The 18,149-nt window shown below is 43.7% G+C and overlaps 1 protein-coding gene across 8 annotated transcripts in view; it reads left to right on the top strand.

The window, feature by feature from the left end:
• Positions 1–18,149, top strand: part of tet3 (tet methylcytosine dioxygenase 3) — a 38,668-nt gene that overhangs the window by 10,217 nt on the left and 10,302 nt on the right. For 2 of the 8 annotated variants that reach the window (XM_020706191.3, XM_023958716.2), the window contains 3 exons: positions 8,011–8,034; positions 12,018–14,895; positions 17,364–17,454. In XM_020706191.3, coding sequence (XP_020561850.1) covers positions 8,011–8,034; positions 12,018–14,895; positions 17,364–17,454 — 2,993 coding nt within the window. Of the gene's footprint in view, positions 1–10; positions 5,067–8,010; positions 8,113–11,726; positions 11,746–12,017; positions 14,896–17,363; positions 17,455–18,149 lie in introns of those variants that run through there. The other 6 variants (XM_011479541.4, XM_023958715.2, XM_078952191.1 and 3 more) reach the window with 5 other exon arrangements.

Here is an 18,149-nt window from a genome sequence, read left to right as displayed (position 1 = left end):
GGATTTGTGTGTCTGTGGTGTTCTGTGTGGACTCTCCACTAGTGTCACTTCAACTCTTCTATGCACCTTTGCATGTTCGTGTCGTCCTTTCAGCTCAGGTTGAGTTTTTGCTGTCACCCAGATGTTTGAGTGCTTCGCTGTGCGCGGTGGCGTTTTGTGTGATATCTCTTCAACGCCAGAGATCCCCTAACTTGTGCGATCCTCCAAACATGTCAATGCCCACTCTTCACTTTGCTTGCTATGGCTCCAACTCCTGAGCAAAGCACCTCTGCGATGAAGCGGCAGAGTCTCGATTTAAAGCGTTCCCACGCTGCCCGCTGATTGGTGCCAGAGCCAGGAGTTGGGTGGATGCAAGAAGAGACCAGGGGAAGGAGGAGGGAGGAGCCGCACTAGTTGGCTGGCTCAGGCGCCGGCTGACGGGTGGGGGGGGGCGTCCTCTTTCTTTTAGGTTCTGGAGTCAAATGAGGTAAAGGGAGTAAAAGTTAGTGGGTCACGCATGCGTACACGCTTGATTGTTGAGTGTAGTAACCGGTGGCTCCTGCTGCACAGCTCTCTGTCCGGGCATGCTCGTGTATTTACGAGAGGCGGCCAAAGACTCAAAAACACTTTTGATGGAATAAAAATCTAGTGATAGTCAAGGACGTTTTCGTCTACACCCTATGCATGAACTGTAGGTTAACCCGTGTTTCAGCCGTCATAAATGGGCCGAGATCTGTTCTTTGACCAGCTAGCTTATCACTAAGCCTGCTTTAATCTCCGTCCATGTGCAGACGGTGCCTTTATTTACAGAGTATGAACCACCATCTGGTTTAAAGGGAATAAAATTATTCACGAGTTCTTTAGTGGGTCTTTGCCCTTTGACTGTTCCAAGCTGGTGTTTGTGGAGCTTGCTGTCCAGGGTGAAGCGCCTAGTAAAATCCGTCTCCCACTCAAACATTTTCCTGGTTGTACAAATATAAATACAGTCTGCACCCTACAGGCTAAGAGCTTTCATTAGGACAGCGTTAATAAGCAGCTATGGAGTGTCGTTAAGTCTGGAGGCTCCAGTGAGCTGCAGCGTGAGAACAACATTAACCATGCATTGAAGTGAACCAGGCTGAACTTTACAGGTGACTTTGAGACAGATCCACAATCTGGTGATTTTTTTTTGTAAGTTTTCGACGCTCACGCACACATTTTTTGGGGAGCGAATCAGAAGTGGAGCAGTTGTGGGAAGTTTCACAGCCATGTGTTCAGCTCTGGGATTCCCAGCTTCTCGCAAAGGGTTAATTCTGACGTAGGTCTTGTGGCAACGCTGACTGTCGGGTGACATCACCGCGCTTTAATTTTAGCCCAGCGTCTGAAGGTTGGTCATGTGACCAGCTAGCCCTCACTGCGCGTGCTCGTGCGTGGCGTGCATACGGCTCAGACTCAGGAAGTGGAGGGTTTGACATCACCTCTTCCATTCAGTGACAGTTTTCGATGTATTTTCTGCTCTGTGAGGTTTCCATTCCTTCAGTGAAGAGCGGCAGCGTGATTTCCCACACACTCTGGAGCTTCTGTAAGGGTTTGACACACATTTCACATCAAAGTTTTCTCTTTTATCTGTAAATTCAAATAAATTGACGTCAAGTGACTTTTCTTTGAGCTGTTTTTCCTGCACATTGAGGTCTTACCAAAAGACTCAATAACATTTGTTGTGTCTTGAATTTGTTCAGACAACTGTATCAAATGTTCTGTTTTAGTTTTGACGATGTCTGTCTGCTCTAAAAGAGCTGAGTAGACACATTTGTTGTATAACCTTGTCTGCATCGCAATGTGCAAACTGAGGTGGAGTCACCTGCTACCCTAAACAAAGACTCCTGCGCCCAAGGTTGATTCTCTTATGCCTATAGTGGTCTCTTTTAGAGATTTCAAACAAACTCATGTCAGTAAGACGCAGACATGGCGCAGAGCGCTCCATTTTTTTGGTGTTTTGACTTTTATCTTCCTTTGCTTCTGCTTTTATCAAAACCAAAGCTGAATTGAAGAAAAACAGAGCTTCCGCCGGTATGTTTGGCGCTCTCTGTGTTTCATGTTAGAGGAAGGTTTGTCAGTCGTTCAGTGCCGCAGTTAATAAAAAATGAATGGGGAGGGGGGCTCAGCTGTCTCTCTGCTCTTTAACTCTCACTTCCCTGGCGGCAGCCGCTCCGCTGCTCCCGCCAGGCACGCGCTGCCTGCACTCCTGAATCCCGCGCTGCCGCTCGCTGCCAGGTTTTACGTAATGCAGCGCAACAGCTGTTGCAGCTTTAAAGGGATACTATTCAAACACCTAAAAATGATGAAGAATCTTTTATTTTACTTAGGGCCACAAATGATTATTGAGTGGCTATAGTGCAAAATGGAGCTCCAAAATAAGGCTAAATTAATCCCACTGTTCCTATCAAGTCATCATTTGGATCACTGTAAGGCTGCTCGGTATAAGGCTGCTCAGCGACTGGCCCTTTAATTCTGGCTGGGAACGACTTGAACATATGGGAAGCTAATCTTAGATACAGTCCGGAGAGACGAGGCTGCCAAGCGACCATGCTGCGGGGCCAAAGCAGCCTTTCTTCTTTTCTCAGTTTCCTCTAAGGGAAATTGTTGTTGACCACCAGAGTGTTTTCTCCTGCTGGTCTGTGTTCCTTCCTCACCTGTCACGAATCTGTGGAGGTGATAGCTGTAGTGAGATTTTTTCAAAAACCCACTCTGGTGAAAATTGCGTTTTTTAACAAATGTTCTTGTGGCATTTTTCTGATGATGGAGAATATTTATAAAGAAAATTAAGGTTAAAAATTGATGAATGATGGGAAGAGGGGAGGCCTTACTCTGCGCCAACAGTTCCGCCCACAACTCAGAAGTGAATTTCTAATGAACTACCGCCGCTTTGCAGAAACTATGTCCTAGAAAACAGCCCAGGTTTTTTAAATTTGGGCTAAAGACAGCCTAATCGTAATTAAATGACCAGAGGGAAGGCTTTGAAAATAGATCAAAAGATGATTGGAGTGGGACTTTAACCTGGTGCACATGATCCTGACAGGTACATGGTGTACTTGTTCTCTTTTTAACTCACCTGTTCCCCTCCTGCCTCCCTGGATCCTCTTTGTCTTAGACCATACATTTTCTATCATAATCTGTACATTTATTTGATTCTTGTACCTCAGCTACAAAAAATTGCCTCTTTAAAAAAAAAACCTCCCACTCCCATCTGTTCCTATTTTATGACCATTTTTATTTTTTCAACACATTCATTTCTTTTTGCTTCTCCCGCCCTTTCACCCCCCTGCTCTACCGGTCCCTCGTCTCTCTTTGTGAGGAGTAGCACAGGAGGGGTGTGTGTGTGTGTGTGGGGGGGGGGGGGGGGGGGGGGGCCTCAGCTGAGCGAATCGTGCTTGCTTGCACGTGCCGATTGTCAGGCTATATGACTCAGACTGGATACTCTACACTCCACGAGCAAACACTCCCTGAACACTGCTCCCCCCTTCCCAGGAAAAACAAAAAAAAACAGCAGATGAGCGGTAAACATTTAGTCGCTGTGGTGAGGGCGTTAAAGCAGGGACTGTTGCACTCAGAGATGACCTATTTGTCTCGCTAGTTCGCTCACACTGAAAGACTTTGTGCTGCTTTTAAAAGCTGGTGTGGCCTTGCAGCCTCTGTGTCCCCCCGCCCACAAATAAACCCACTGACCCTCACTGAACAATCCATTAGTGTGTGCTGTTCTGCGGTGCGCGGCTAAAAACATCTTTCAAGCTCGCTCCTGCGCTTGTTGACAGACTGTGCCTCTGCGTGCACGTGGGAAGAAGAGGAGGTTGGGAAAAAGTCTGAACTAAGAAAATATAAGATAAAAAAAAAGGGACGGGGGATGGAAAAGAGGAGGAAAAGGGTCAGATCAGATGACCTTGATGATGTCAGCCTGCAGAACAGTGTCCTCCTAGTCAACACGGAGGTGGAGGTAGGTGTCATCTGACAGGAAAAGATCCTCCCACAAGAAATGAACATTAGTATGTTTCAGAAAATCGCTTGCATGGTCCACTCACAGGGCCTGAATGGGAGATTGTTCCTTTGTCCCCAAGAGTAACCCTGAGCCCCTTTTAATTGGGTTCTAGCCCTAATCTGCGACAGGATTTCAGCCCAAATGCTGGGGATAGCCCTAAACCCAACTTTAACCCTTGTGCTATCTTAGACGACCCCACCCTTCCATTGACATGTTTTACCTACCATGACAAAGGTGGATAAAGGTGGAAGATTTCATGTAATCCATGGACACCAGTGAAGATCACAAATCATTGAAGAAAAAAGGTTCAGAGCACTGTCTAGTGGGTCTAGATGACCCAACTCCCAATGTCAAAGTGCCTAGGATAGTACAAGGGATAAATAAATAAAGGGAAAAGGGAAAATTGAATCAGTAAAAAATACCCCCCGCCTCAAAAAAAAAAAAAAAAAAAAAAGTAAATAGAAACCCCAGTAAGGGGGGATTTACCTGGCTGGGTTTAAATCTGCGGCTGAGAGATGAGGGGACCCCAAGGCCGTGGTTCTGGGATGGCTATATGGAGTGTGCCTCCCTTTGGATGGGGGGTCCACATGTTTTTCTTTTTTGACCTTAACTCTGACAAAGAAAATTAAAATTATTGAGTTCTCTCTTTTTTTTTTTTTTTGTTGCCACTGTTTGTTTCGTTCCCCCAGACCTCCCACCAGCGATATGCCGGTAAAATTTCAAAGGCATGTTTCGGTGCGTGAGAGTTTTGATGTCAGGACTTTATTGTGAAAAGAAAAAGGATGACTCAGGCTTAGTCATATGTTAGCCACCCCAACACACACTGCTGAAGATGGAGTTTTGTTGTAAGTCATCCCTCCTACAAGCAGACCTTTTCATCCATACTGCTGAGAAACGGCAGAGAAGTGAGAGAGATGGAGACGCAGACTAATGGAAGAGAAACAGAATAGGGCGTGAAACGACTCGGTTTAGGCAATCATTTGACGACTTTGTTAAATGATCGATGGAAAGATCAGCCATCGCTGCTCTCCAGCCTCCAGCCCTGTTCTCGATGCCGAGTTACAGCAGGTTAACAGTAAGTGGGATTTTATTTTCACATACACAGAAAAAGTCAGCTGTACATAAACTGTTGCTCCTGTTGGTGTCATGTGAAAGAAGGATTGATGAAGTTAACCAACTAACCTTGAGCTGCTTTTAGTTCAAATGTTTTTGACTTTTTCCCTTGAGTTACTCGAAGCTGATGTGGTTTCCAAGCAGAGTGATGGTGTGTCTGAGGTTAAAAGCATTGTTCTTTCTTTCACTGTTCAGATAGGGGTGTAATGGTTTATTTTAACACTGATTTGATTCGTATCATAATTTATGGTTTATCTTTAGCCAAACATTGAACCAGTGTGACTCAGAGATAAATAGCTACAGGTGACGTTTTCCAAATTCCTTGTGTTTCTTGCAAGATAATCAAGTGTAAATTAAATATGTGTTCAAAGAAATAAGTAAACAAGAGTTAATGGCAAATCCATTACATTTTAGTTTCATAAAGTTAATTTCATAAAGTTGATAAAAAAATAATCCAAAGGGAACATTATTAGAAGATTCTACCACACTGGTTGGTCACATGTCTTTGCTAAATTCAAAGTGTTTCCACACATTGGACTGAAATGATGGACGGATCAGATTTGCTGTCATCACATGTGTGTTGTCTACTGTGATGCACTTGGTTGTTTTATTGTTAAAGTAAAATAAACCTACCATACTTCAATCCAAATAGTATTTTCCAATATTGGTATGATAATTTATTTTACTTTTGAAATTGTTTATAATGGTATAGATTGATTCGATCAACAGCTTGCCTCAGACAGATCGATCTGGTTAGATTCTGGGAATGTAAACCGATTCAACAATTAAGTTGATAAACCATTATTCCTCCTGCTTGTTCAGGATCAATGAAAATAAGATCTGTTTTAGCTAATGTGTTATTAAGTGTCTATTAGTTTGGGATTTGAAAGCAGAAACTTCTGAGAGCACAGACAGAGCCACCGAGTGTGAAGAGCATGTGACTCAGGAGTTAAGTCTGCTGTGTCACTGCAGCTGCAGAGTGAGGAAGAAGGCAGGGGAAAGAATGCAAATGTTTAAGAGGTTTGTCATCGAACAGTGATGAACAGCGGCCATGTGTCCGATCTGCCCACCCGTCGGCGGAGGCGAGCAGTGGGGAAGACTCTTCCGATGACGAGCAGCTACGTCACCGCCGCGTGTTTCCTACCTCTTCTCTCTCTCTCATTGGCACCTCGGCGTCACATGACCCACGCTCTACTTCTCCTCTCCTTCCCTTGCACAGTTTGGTCTGTGTTCCTCTTTGGGATCGTCTGCGAGGGTTTACACGAATAGGGTGCGAGGCAGACAGTTATAAGCGACTGATCCAGAGCGCGTTGGAGCAACTAAGCCATCAGCAACGCTACAAGGAGAATCGTAAACAAAACGAGAAAAGGTTAAGAGAGGGAAGGCAGAGTGAAAAAAGCCCGTGTATGTAAGCAGCAGCCGGCTAGTGAAGGTAATCTGGCTTTAGCACACGCTCAGTGATATAAGAGAGCATGAGCTAACTGCCTCCTCGTCCTTCCTCTGACTCAGTCAGCTCCTGAACTCCAGTAATATTGCAGGAATAGAAGACGGCTGCTTAGCCCGCAACTAGGTGAGAGGAAAGCTTGAGCACAAATAATAGTTCAATAGTGCGGACAGTATATCCAGATGATGTTCTTGTAGGCGGATGACGGGAGAGGACAGCGAACGCACCTCTAACAGCTCATCTCAAAAGATCTTCCGTCTAATTCCAAAATCTGTGAAGGGGATCAAACTCCGAGTCTTGTTCAGTTGCTAAAGCATCATCTTTCCTGTCTGCCCAAGTGGCTCTTTTCCCGCTCCTTTGCCTGATTGTTGCCAATCTTTATAGTTCAGTTGAGACTAGTCTGGATGAATAGTCAAGGCGTCCTGCAGTCACCAACCAACCACCTCAACGGCATCCTTTGGGTGTCTGAGGATGAACCAGCATTATCGCCAGCAAGCCAGCTACCTCCTCATCCACCAAAGATCTCGCACATCTAGCTTCTCTGTAGGATCTGAAATCCGCCTCGGGCGCAACACGGAATTGGTACAGAGCATCTGAATGTGAAGAAAATAAGAGCCATTTTGGAGCAAGATGCTCAAACATGGAGCTAAACCGCAACAAGGAAAGGTTGCTGTCATTTGCCAGAGGTGCTGCGCTTTGCTCCTTTTCCTTTTGCCTGTTGGTGGAGATTGTCTGCTGGCTTGATGGCTGCCATTTCGCCTCTGCGGTCCAAAGCGAGCCCGCTCGGTCACAGGCAAAAAGAGTCAGTTTTTGGGGGCTTTTTGCAGATGGACAGGCTGTACTCAGAGCCTGAAATGTTGTGTCATCCATGCAACAGAGCTAACAGTGCTGCAGGGTGTGGAAAGTCTCGGTGGGAAAAGCTGCTCGGAGCTGTTTCCTAGGCTGCAGCCTGTAGTGGCTGTCCCCCACCGCTGTCTGTTTCTGCTCACTGCACAGTCCTCCATGCTATCGTACGTGCCCGCTGTGGCTCAGATAATGGCCTCCCGCTCAGCACACGCTAAAGAGAGAGAGAGAGAGGAGATGGAGGGGGAGGAGAATGGAGAGAGGGAAGGGAAGGAGGGGGCTGAGAGGAGAAGCCGACTGCATGTGTAGTCAAGAGAAAGAAAGAGGATATTGAAAAAGGGAAGGGAGGAGCAGACAGATAATGAGAAAGGAGAGAACAGAAAGCATTGGCTTTAAGTAGAGACAACAGAATGAGAAAGGTGAACGGAGTGCCGGGTGAAGGTGTGCTGTGTGTGTTTGGCCGCTAGTGTATACATGTGTGAATGTCTGCTGCTGCACCGAGACATGATAAAAGGACAATAACCCGAGGAGGCTAGGTTGCTTCTGGACTGCTGTGTCGGCAAGGAAGTCTCATGCTCCTCTACGTCTGCTCTTCTGCCCTCTGCTTTTCCGGCGGCAGCTCTGTCTGGACATCTCAGACGGCGTAAGTACACAGATCCTCGCGGCTCTCAGCTGGCTTCATCTGATCAGGGGTCTCTGCTTCATGTTCCTGCTCGTCACGGTAACAGAGGAAGGGGTGGGGGGAAAGAAAGAGGCGGATGAGAAGGGAGGATGGGGTGGTCTTGTGTATGTGGGATTTAGGTTCAGCTGTCTACTCACAAGCTGCACTTCTTAACCCCCTCAGCGCCGCCACGGCTGTCCTTTAATGCTTTGTCTCCTCCCTCTAGTGTATCTGTGTGCTGTCAGTGTTGGGGGGGGGGGGGGAAAGGCTGCACAGCATGCACACACAAACCTGGAACCGAGGTCTTTCAGACAGGCTGGTTCGGCTGGTTCAGCAAGATATGATCTGGTTATGTGTGTTTCTGCCCTTTTTTTACACTTTTCCATGTGGGTCAAGTCCACACAAGTTTGCAAAAGACAAAGATACGATAAGGTTGTGTCAAGAAAATAACATTAAAAAACATTTTCATCCAAGACTGAGCAAATATTGCTCCTTTTATGAAATTTTTCTTTGATTATTACATACCAAAATGTTCATCTGCAGTCGCTGCTGCTCAGCATTGGTCTTCTCAAACCCACGTGGTTCTTGTTTGTGGTTCTGTTTTGTGTAAAATAAGGGGGAGAAAAAAAAGAGTGTGTCTGTGTGATTGCAGCATGTTGGCTTGTGCTTTGTTGCAGGCAGCTTGTTTCAACACACTGCAGTTCTCATAACTGCCGCACGCTGCTAAACCCCCCCCTTCCTCTTTCCCATCTGATGCCACTGATAGCGCCGACATGGGGCCTCTCACGTATCGCATGCCGGCTGTTGGCTGACACCCCCACACCTCCCCGTCTACCCCTCTGTACCAGTTGTACCCTGTTTTAGACCCCCTCTTCATGCAAGAAGGATGGATTCAAAAGAGCATGCTTCCTGTTTGGTTATTAGTCCCTTTAAAGCCTCATTTTGATCATATTCAAACCATGGGGAAGCAGGAGCTTCAATCACATGCTTATGGATCCTTTTGTAGAAACTAACCCCCCCCCCCCCCCCCCCCCATCTTTTTTTTTGCCTGTTTGTGATCAGGGATTCACTTCTGCCTACATGAGGAACTACTTCACATTCAAGTTGGGCTGTAACAATGTCAGCTTGGGTTGAGTTTATTCTGTGTTCCAGAAGAGGGCTGTGCATCATCTAGTAGAGTGGCTCTATTAGATTAACCCAGTTTCAAACACATTAAGGCAGAGAAGCAGAATCTGACAAGACAAAGAACGGAATTTGCATAAAATTAAAAAAACAACAACATAACATTTAAAAGAAACAATTTAAAGATAGAAACTCTTTAAAGCATCTACAATTCTGCTATATATCAACCAAATGCTATGATATCAGAATTGCTGGGAGCAAAAATGTAGATAGAAGGAAAATTGGTAATTTAAGTCAGTGCTCCCCAACCATTTTCACACCACGGACCGGTCTGTTAGAGGCTTAAGTGGTTGACTTCTTATTTTTTCGTCTATTGGTTTCCCTTAACTTTTAAGAGTAAAGTTTATCTTTATCCTCTGTAAAAAATCTGCATCTGCTATAAACTTTATTTATACTCTAGATTTCATGTATTAATCGTTACAATTTGAAATAGCAGCCTTCAGCCTTGTCCAACTTTAAGATGTGAAGAATAAATGTCAACAAAAATATTGACTAAAACTGGTATTTTCTAAATAAAATAATAAACATGAAACCACCATTTGAGAAACTCTATTAGTGGTATCTCCGTAACATTAGACAGCTGGTTGCTGAATATTATTCATTATCATTTTGGTGTGTAGGAACAACTGTCGCAATAAATCCATATTTGGAGTAAAGACTCCTGGTTTTTGTCTGTTAAATGTAGCTGTCTTTTATTTTGAAGTTTAAGGCTATTCTGTTTTCTCACTGGCTCTTTTCTGCGAGATGAAGCTTTCCAAATTCGTTGTTTTTTTAGTTGACTTTGGGATTTTAATTTAGCGATCTGCGCAGCCACTTTAAGAAAGCAGTGGATGGATTTTCGACCTGCAACTTGACATGCGTCACGAATGAGTCGGATGTGGTGGAGAGAATCTACTATTTTCCTTCAGAATCAGTTTATAAATAAAGCTGAAAAAAATGTAGGTTGTATTTTTTTTCTCTGCAGCCCAATACCAACTCTCCCACAGACCAGTATCAGTCTGCAGCCTGGGTGTTGGAGACTACTGCTTTAAGTGAAAGAAAACCCATTAAATTTGAAGCAGTTTAAGTATAACTTACTCCAAGTTTTAAAGAGACATTTTCAACAGAGTCATATTATACTTGTAATTCTCTAGCAGGTTTTTCCAGCTTTGAATCCAGCTAAACATCAAACATCACTACAACCCAACAGCAGAGAAGCTTCCAGTCAGATTGTTGTAAAAACTGTGTATTACTGTTTAACCGGTCTTCTTTCTCAAAGCCTACATCAACAACTGGATTTTCATGCTGATTCTGCCATTGTTTTACTTAAACAAGGGCCATTGGGTTTGTTGGATTACAGTACTCAGCCACAACATGAACTCTGTCAATGATTTGTGAAGCTGTCCTTGGATTATCTGCTTTGCTGTTACTCTAGACTCAATTGATGTAACGCTGAGGTTGAAACTTTTGCTGAAGAAGCATCTTGGGATTCATGCAAACTCACATGGCAACATGAAATCTAACATACTGTTTCAAATGAATTCAAATAATCGAGTCGACAACTTTCCCACACAGTTAGAGTTAAACTCTTAAAGTGAGTTTTTGTCTGTGGAGTTACTGGATCAGACTGGACAAAAAATAGAAATAGGTTTGTGACTTTACTGATAGATCAGTTAACAGTAGACATAAACATTTACAAGTTATAAATGTCAAGCTTAGTTTTCTCTTTTTGGACTATTTTAATTATTATAATTAATGACTTATTATGGAACGTTTATTTTGTTTTTCTTAACATTTAAACACTGACAAAGATGGCCTGTGTTATTTAAAAACTGGTTTACTATTGTTAAAATAATCTAGTATCCCTCTACCTCCTAAGAGCCCTTGTATATAACCTTCACAGTCCTGCTGGCCCCCTCACACTCTCCTCCAACATTATCATTTTGTTGCAAGTTAACCTGTGAGGTTTCTCCATCCATTCGTTTTCTCCATCCACATCCTCCTGTCATGGGGGGGGGGGTCAGGTTGCTCCAGGTGTCCCTGGGGCAGGTGGTCAGTCATTGATTGGAGCATGATTAAACACACAGGCCCCCTCATGCTTGACTAGCAGTGTAAGATGTATGCTTTAAATCAGTTTTTACATTCATCAGATGTAGTTTATATCAAATGCTTGAGTTATTTGTGTTTTAATTATGACTTTATGGTTAAAATGTAAATTTGAGTGAAAGTCACAAATGTACCAAAAATTTCAGGCTCAAACTTGCTCAACAGCTTTTTTTTACAAATCGGTTTGTGGCTTGTTTTTTGATATAAGTTTAATCCTTTTCCATTATTAATATGTTATCATAAAAATGTGTGTATTTTTCATAAATACATAAATAAATGTAAAAACATTAAACAGACTCTTTGTTGTGTTTCCACATGGACTTTTGTGTATTTAGGGCCACACCTCTACCACACACAGCCAACCTGCATCATGGTAATCTGTTTCCTGTCCAACGACCTACTTTGCATAGTCAACTGTCCCACAAAGTCAGTGTCCATTTATAAACTGTGAAACACTCTCACATGATATTTCTGCCAAAATGTCTGCTAGTTTTGAAATCCTTCTGTTAAATATTCAAATATTGGATGACAATTTCGAGGGTTCGTTGATTTGTCAATGAAAGCATTTGTTGTACCTATGAGCAAAAGAGAGGGAAAAGCAACAGAATGGAAACCATTATTATTTGGTTATGTTTAAGTGTCTTTGATGTTTTAGCATGATAGAAATTTACTAAACAGCTTTCACTTTTGTCTTTCAGACTGTTTATAAAGTCACTTCAGTGGATGGCCCCAGAAGTGAAGGCCAGATGGAAATTGGGTCACATGACCGCCTCCAGGAAGGCGTGCTGAGCCTGGCATTGACCAATGGGGTAAACCCCTACCATAAAGATGATGAGGCCTCTTTGGCAACAGAACAGCATAGGGCAGGAAGCGTGCCCCCGGGGCTACGATGGGTGCCAGGACATGGCAAGGTCAGTGACACCCAAGAGCCGCAACCGTGTTGGAGGAACAGCGGTGACACAACCCCCTCTGAGCCTAATCACCACGCTGACATCGAGGATGCTCAAAATCTGGTTGCTTTTTCTGCAATTGCTGGCTCATTGCCTCCTTGTTCCTCCTCTTCGTGCCCCCCTGTGCAGCCTAATACAGCCCAGCTATATGAGAAGTTCACCAGAGAGATGGGTGCTGGTGGGGCTCATTCTGGAGGGACTCCTGAGGGTAGCTGCCTTGCCCCAGAGGACCTTGCCACTCTACAAACAGCCCTGAGCCAAGCTAAACATGGACACAAGCCCCCTAACTGCGACTGCGAAGGGCCTGACTGTCCAGACTATCTTGAATGGTTGGAGAAGAAGATTAAACTAGCAGCTAGAGAGAATCAAGGGTTTCACAAAAGAGCGGAAGGTGCCCCACACTTACAGCAACCCCATTTGCAGCATCAACCTCCGCCCAACCGAAAGGTCAATGGTGACCATCTCATGCCTGCTTTGTGTTCCCAGCAGCAAGGGGTAACTCAAGGTCCTCACCCAGATCAAGTGCCCTGCTCAAAACCCTCTATTCCTTGCTCTCCCCAGGTGCTCTCCATAGCTAAGGAAAAGAACATTAGTCTTCAGACAGCAATTGCTATAGATGCCCTGACCCAGTTGTCTGGCACCAGCCCTCAAACTCTCAACTGTTCAGGTCAGAATCAACAAAAAAATAGCTTTCATAATCACCAACAAAGTCAGAACATCCCACTTGATATGATCCTGGCCTCTCCTGGCAGTGATTCCTCTTCCCGCTCTCAGTCTGTTCCTCCAGGACTTCAGACCAAACAACAGGCTTCACCTGCATTTGAACAATACAGACCCCAGTCCCAGGGACATCCCCCGCATGCTTCAACTCTCCCATCTTCTACCTCTTCTTTCCCTGGTCAGGGAAAAACACCAAGCCTCAATACTATTGCCCAGCAGTGGCAGCAGGGCGTAGGCAGAGGTCCAGAACAGAGAAATCCTTGGATGTTTATGAAGTCTGAGCCCCAATCTCACCTTGCTGTTGCACCTCACAACAGGTCTGACCCCATGTCAGAGCTTAAACAGCTTCTGCATGATACCAGTGGCAAATTAAACAATGGTTCTTTCAAGCTTCCCAATTCATCACAGATTGGTTTCAACCAGAATGGGGGTATTCAGGGTCAGGGCAACCCAGTACTGGCCAGGATAAAACAAGAACCAGACTCTAACGAGCATTATCATCATGCTGCATCCATGGGACAATATGGAATTTCTAATGGCCAACATCAAGGCCAGCACTTCCCTGGGATCCCCATGTCTCCTGGTCAGACAGCCATCAGTCATTCCACTCAGGCAGCTTTACAACAGCACCTTCACTACAAGAGAAATCTTTTTCCCAATCACCTTTCTGGCTTTGGAGCTGGTCAAAACTTGAAAAAATGGTGGCCACAGGCAGAAGGAGAAGGTATACCTCACCTGCCAATCAAACAAGAACTTAAGGAACCTAAGAAGAAAAAGAGCAGCCAAGGATCTCCTCTCTTCAAAGCTATGACTGGGATGCTTATAGGTCCCCCTCTCCCCAAACCCAAACAGATTATTATAAAAAAGACAAAGCAGAAAGCCTCCATGCCAACCTTCCTGCCTCAGAATCAAATCTCCATACAAAAGCCCCCACTCCATTTGATGGACAGAGCCCCAGTTGCGGCAAATCTTCAAGCCTGCTCTAACCCGTCCATGCCCTTCCAGAATCTCCCCTCTCAGGCTGTTCCTGCAGGTCTCCCTGCCCCAGGCCAATCTCAGGTATCCATTTCTAACACCCCTATGACACCATATTCCACTGTTACTGTTTCGACAGAAAGCACTCCAGCTGTTGTGGGCCCTCAATCTCCACCTGTGGCTTCTGCGGTCCATGGCAGTTCAGCAGAAATGGGTAGCCATGCCCTCAGCAAAACCAGCACCACTAAACCTTTGACCTCCACGTCTCCATCCAGCACTTCACAATTGCAGAAACTCATCAACATTGATCCGAAGTATGAAGAACTTATTCGCCAGTTTGAGGCAGAATTTGGAGACACAGCCCCAGACACATCTGCTAGTCAACCCAAGGAGAATGCACCATCCCCTGAAACAGGGAATCAAACCCCGACTAGTTCTCAGGACCCTAGTCTTATACTATCCAACACTCCCCAGTCAGTCTCCAACTGTCATACCAACTCCATTTCGGGTTCCAAGGATCAGACAATGGAAGTTAACCCAAGTGAGTCATGGACCCAAAGTGAAGCAACTGTTAGCCAAGCATCCACAGAAAACCTCTTGGTGAAGCAGAATCAGGAACTTGTTGACGATTCACAGAACAAAGAAACTGTTTTAGGCAAGCAGCAGTCCAGAGAGTTGGAGGAAACATTCAGCATGCCATGTTCTCCCCTGCCTAAACGCATCAAGTTTGAAACTTCAGGGGATGTGGCAGTGCTGTCTACCACATGCTATCCCGAGGAGAGCACACCAACTAAAGATGGCTTGCCTTGTTCTCCATCTCTAAAAGGCTTCCTAGAGTCCCCCTTACGCTACCTGGACACCCCCACCAAAAGCTTGCTGGATACTCCTTCCAAGGACCCACAGTTGGACTTCCCTACCTGTACCTGTGTGGGTAAGTCGGTCCTCCACTTTTAATCAGGTTTATGTTTGCTATAGGTTTATGTTTGCAAATTATTGTCATGGGGTTCATCTTTGATGATAAAATAATTCAATCCATTCACTATCGAGAAAAGATTTTATTTGCTGGAGAATCATACGTTTTTTCCCCACAAAATTTCCTGTGATGGCCCTTCCTCCTACCAGCTCTCATCTAGATATTTGTTTTGAGAATTTTGTCAGTGCAAGGCATTGCTACTACTCAGACATCAGCAGAGCAGACTGCAACAGTAGCAGTTACCAGTGGGGGCCTTTTTTTCTGGGTCTGCTGTCCTGGCAGACCCATAACCCACACAGTTACACAGAGAACACTTCAGTTCTCATTTGTAGAGCACCCTGTGTAGGGTGATTTTGTAGGATGTCAAGTTCAACATGTGATTTGAGTTGGTGTAATTGTTAATATGTTAGCTTGCCTCTAGTAATAACCACAGACAGACACTGAGAATCTTTCTGCATGAGAAGTGCTTTCTACAGAGTGATATTTAGGTTGTTGCTAAACTGGTTAACTCTCAATGTGTGGAACCTTTCTGTTTTTTTGGAAAACTATTAAAATGACAAAAAGAGAACATTTATTTGCAGTTACTGAGTTGTGACTGTGATGCAGGTTTAAAACAAAACCCTTTTGTTCCTTAACATTTAAAAGGGAGCACAGCAGGGGAGAACAGCTGCAGAAACCATTTTAACTGTGATAAGAGAAAAGCCTGATCTTTAAAGTGGGACTTGTTCAGGCCGTATTTCATCAGCTTCCTGTGGGGTTTAAACATGGTGCAAAAGGACGGCCTTTAACACACATGGTTCAAAGCCACAATTTACTTGGCCAGACACACCCAAACATACAAATCTAGAATGAATCCCTCGTTTCCTGCTCTGAGACACGCCCTGGTGCCTCCCGCCAGTACTAGTGGAACGTGACCTCACAATGGGTTTGAACCACTGATGCAGATGCACATCAGCAAGTCTATGTTTAAATGTTTAGGTGGTAGGTTAATAAGGAGAAGTGACTCTTAGAAAAATAATATTCCAAAATATAACAACACAGCACAATATAACAACAACAACACACAATATATCACACAGGTAGCAGCCACTTAAAACACCTGCAGTAGATCATGCACACCCACAGACACTCTTACGGATTCCAACAGATTTATCACAACCTTTTAAAAAGCTCCTGCTGAATAAAGTGTCATCCAACAAAAAATCACAGTCCACTTTTTCTTCTAGGGGTACGACATGTGTTCAGGGATATTTTAAGATTTTAAGAGATGTGTCTCCTGCTACAAAGAGATGCTTGCCCAAAAATTCATTTAAGTCCATCTGGTGCATGCTTTTTATTTAAAAAGTTAACTAACAGTCAGGTTTACATGCAGCCCAACTTGACTGGGGTCAAGGAACTCACTGTTGACTGTTTTTAGGTTTAGCGAGACACTATCTCAGAGCAAAACACTCAAGCAAGACTTTATGTGGGAACTGATAACCATTTAAAACATGATTTTGTCTATTTTATGAACACAAAGTGCAATTAAAGTGCATCACAAAGTGACACTGAGCTGAAGTGAAAACAACAATATTTCTGCTGTTAGAAAGAGATTGTATTTTATTAAGTTGGAAGTTAAATATTTGCCCAAAAAGTTTTGGGCAAATATTTAAAGCAAGATAGGATGTTAGTAGTGATGCAACCCTCTACTACTATTATTAATATTTCTTTTTACCCTTTTTTAACCTCACATAAATTGGCTATGAATGAGTGGCAGAAAGGGATTGTACAATACTAATAATACAAACAGATAAATAGTTTAAAAGTATTTTCCATTCAGTATAATCCTGTTTGTCTAATGTCTCAAGTCCCTTTCACTGTCATAGTTATATCATGTCCAGTTCAGATTCTTTCTTTAAATGAGAGAAAATAATCCTGACTGTATTTTAAAAATGATTTCTTTTAATGCTACTGAAAGATTATGGTGTGATGTTGTGGGACAATAAAAAAATACAAACAGAATATTTTGAAAATGTATAAATTAAACAATAAGAAGTGGAATGGGACAGTGCACGAACAATCAGAACTTAATGAGGGTGTTTTGGTACCTTAATGCTTTTTCTCTTTAGCTCTTTTGTGTCTATGTTAATAAAGTTTTATGTTCAACATGTAAGGAGGTATATATAAACATAGTAAGATTGAGGTTGGAACTAATACAATTTTTTCTTATATCCACTTCTTTTTCACTTTATGACTTTATGTTTATCCTGACATTTGATTAATTCCTTTGCGTCTAAAAACAAAAGGGAATCAAATTATATTGATAACTTTTCAAGTACTGGTTCTCAGAATGTTATCAGACACTGTGGAGAGATTTGGCTAAGGATCAGTATTTGCTTTGGAAGTGTTGGTGTGATTACATCACTCTGTCATTTCTTCTTTCCAAGAACAAATCCTGGAGAAAGATGAAGGGCCCTACTACAACCACCTGGGATCTGGGCCTACTGTGGCCTCCATACGAACCCTGATGGAGGCAAGGTGTGTCTTCTTCTCTCTTCTGGTTTCCCTCTCTTTTCTCCCCTTCCTATGGGCTACGCTTCCTTTTATCCCCCTACCAACCGTCCTCCCCCTGCTCTCCACATTCCGTCCCCTCACATTTTTTCTTAAGGGAATCTGTGACCCAGAATCTTGTAGGAAATATCAACGTCATCAGCACATCCCAAGCAGCGTGAGGAGCTCTGAACCTGCAGCAGATGACAGCTGAGGATTGAGGAAGAGGAAAGGCCTCCATGGGGGGGGGGGGGGGGGGGGGGTACTGGAAAGATCAAAAGAGAGGAATACAGAAACAGAGGAAAGATTTGCGTGTGAAACAAGGCAGACATAAAGGGGAGGTCATCTTCTTTAAAGCATAATGCTGAACATGAAATCAGATAAAACATAAAATCTAGTTTTATGAAAGAGACAAAATCATTGTCTCACAAACTGCTGTTATAATTTAACTTACTGTTTTGTTTGCGAAGCATCAGCAGACATGTTTAAAAGTGCAGCCTGATTCCACATAATTCTGATCAACTGTTTGAAAGACTAACTGTCTGGATTTTATGCAACTCATTAGTCCTCAGAGTGAGGGGGATGTCATGCCATTTTTGTTGTTCAACCGATGACGCAAGAAGTTAAGACCCTATAGTTCCCATCTGACCCTTGACCCACCCCTGACCCATGCAGGCCACCCC

The sequence above is a fragment of the Oryzias latipes genome, chromosome 9 (assembly GCF_053564925.1).
Source record: "Oryzias latipes strain Hd-rR chromosome 9, Olatipes_Hd-rR_3.1".
Classification (NCBI taxonomy): Eukaryota; Metazoa; Chordata; class Actinopteri; order Beloniformes; family Adrianichthyidae; genus Oryzias; species Oryzias latipes.
Note: the sequence above shows the minus strand (reverse complement) of the source record. Positions and strands in the feature narration are given on the sequence as shown.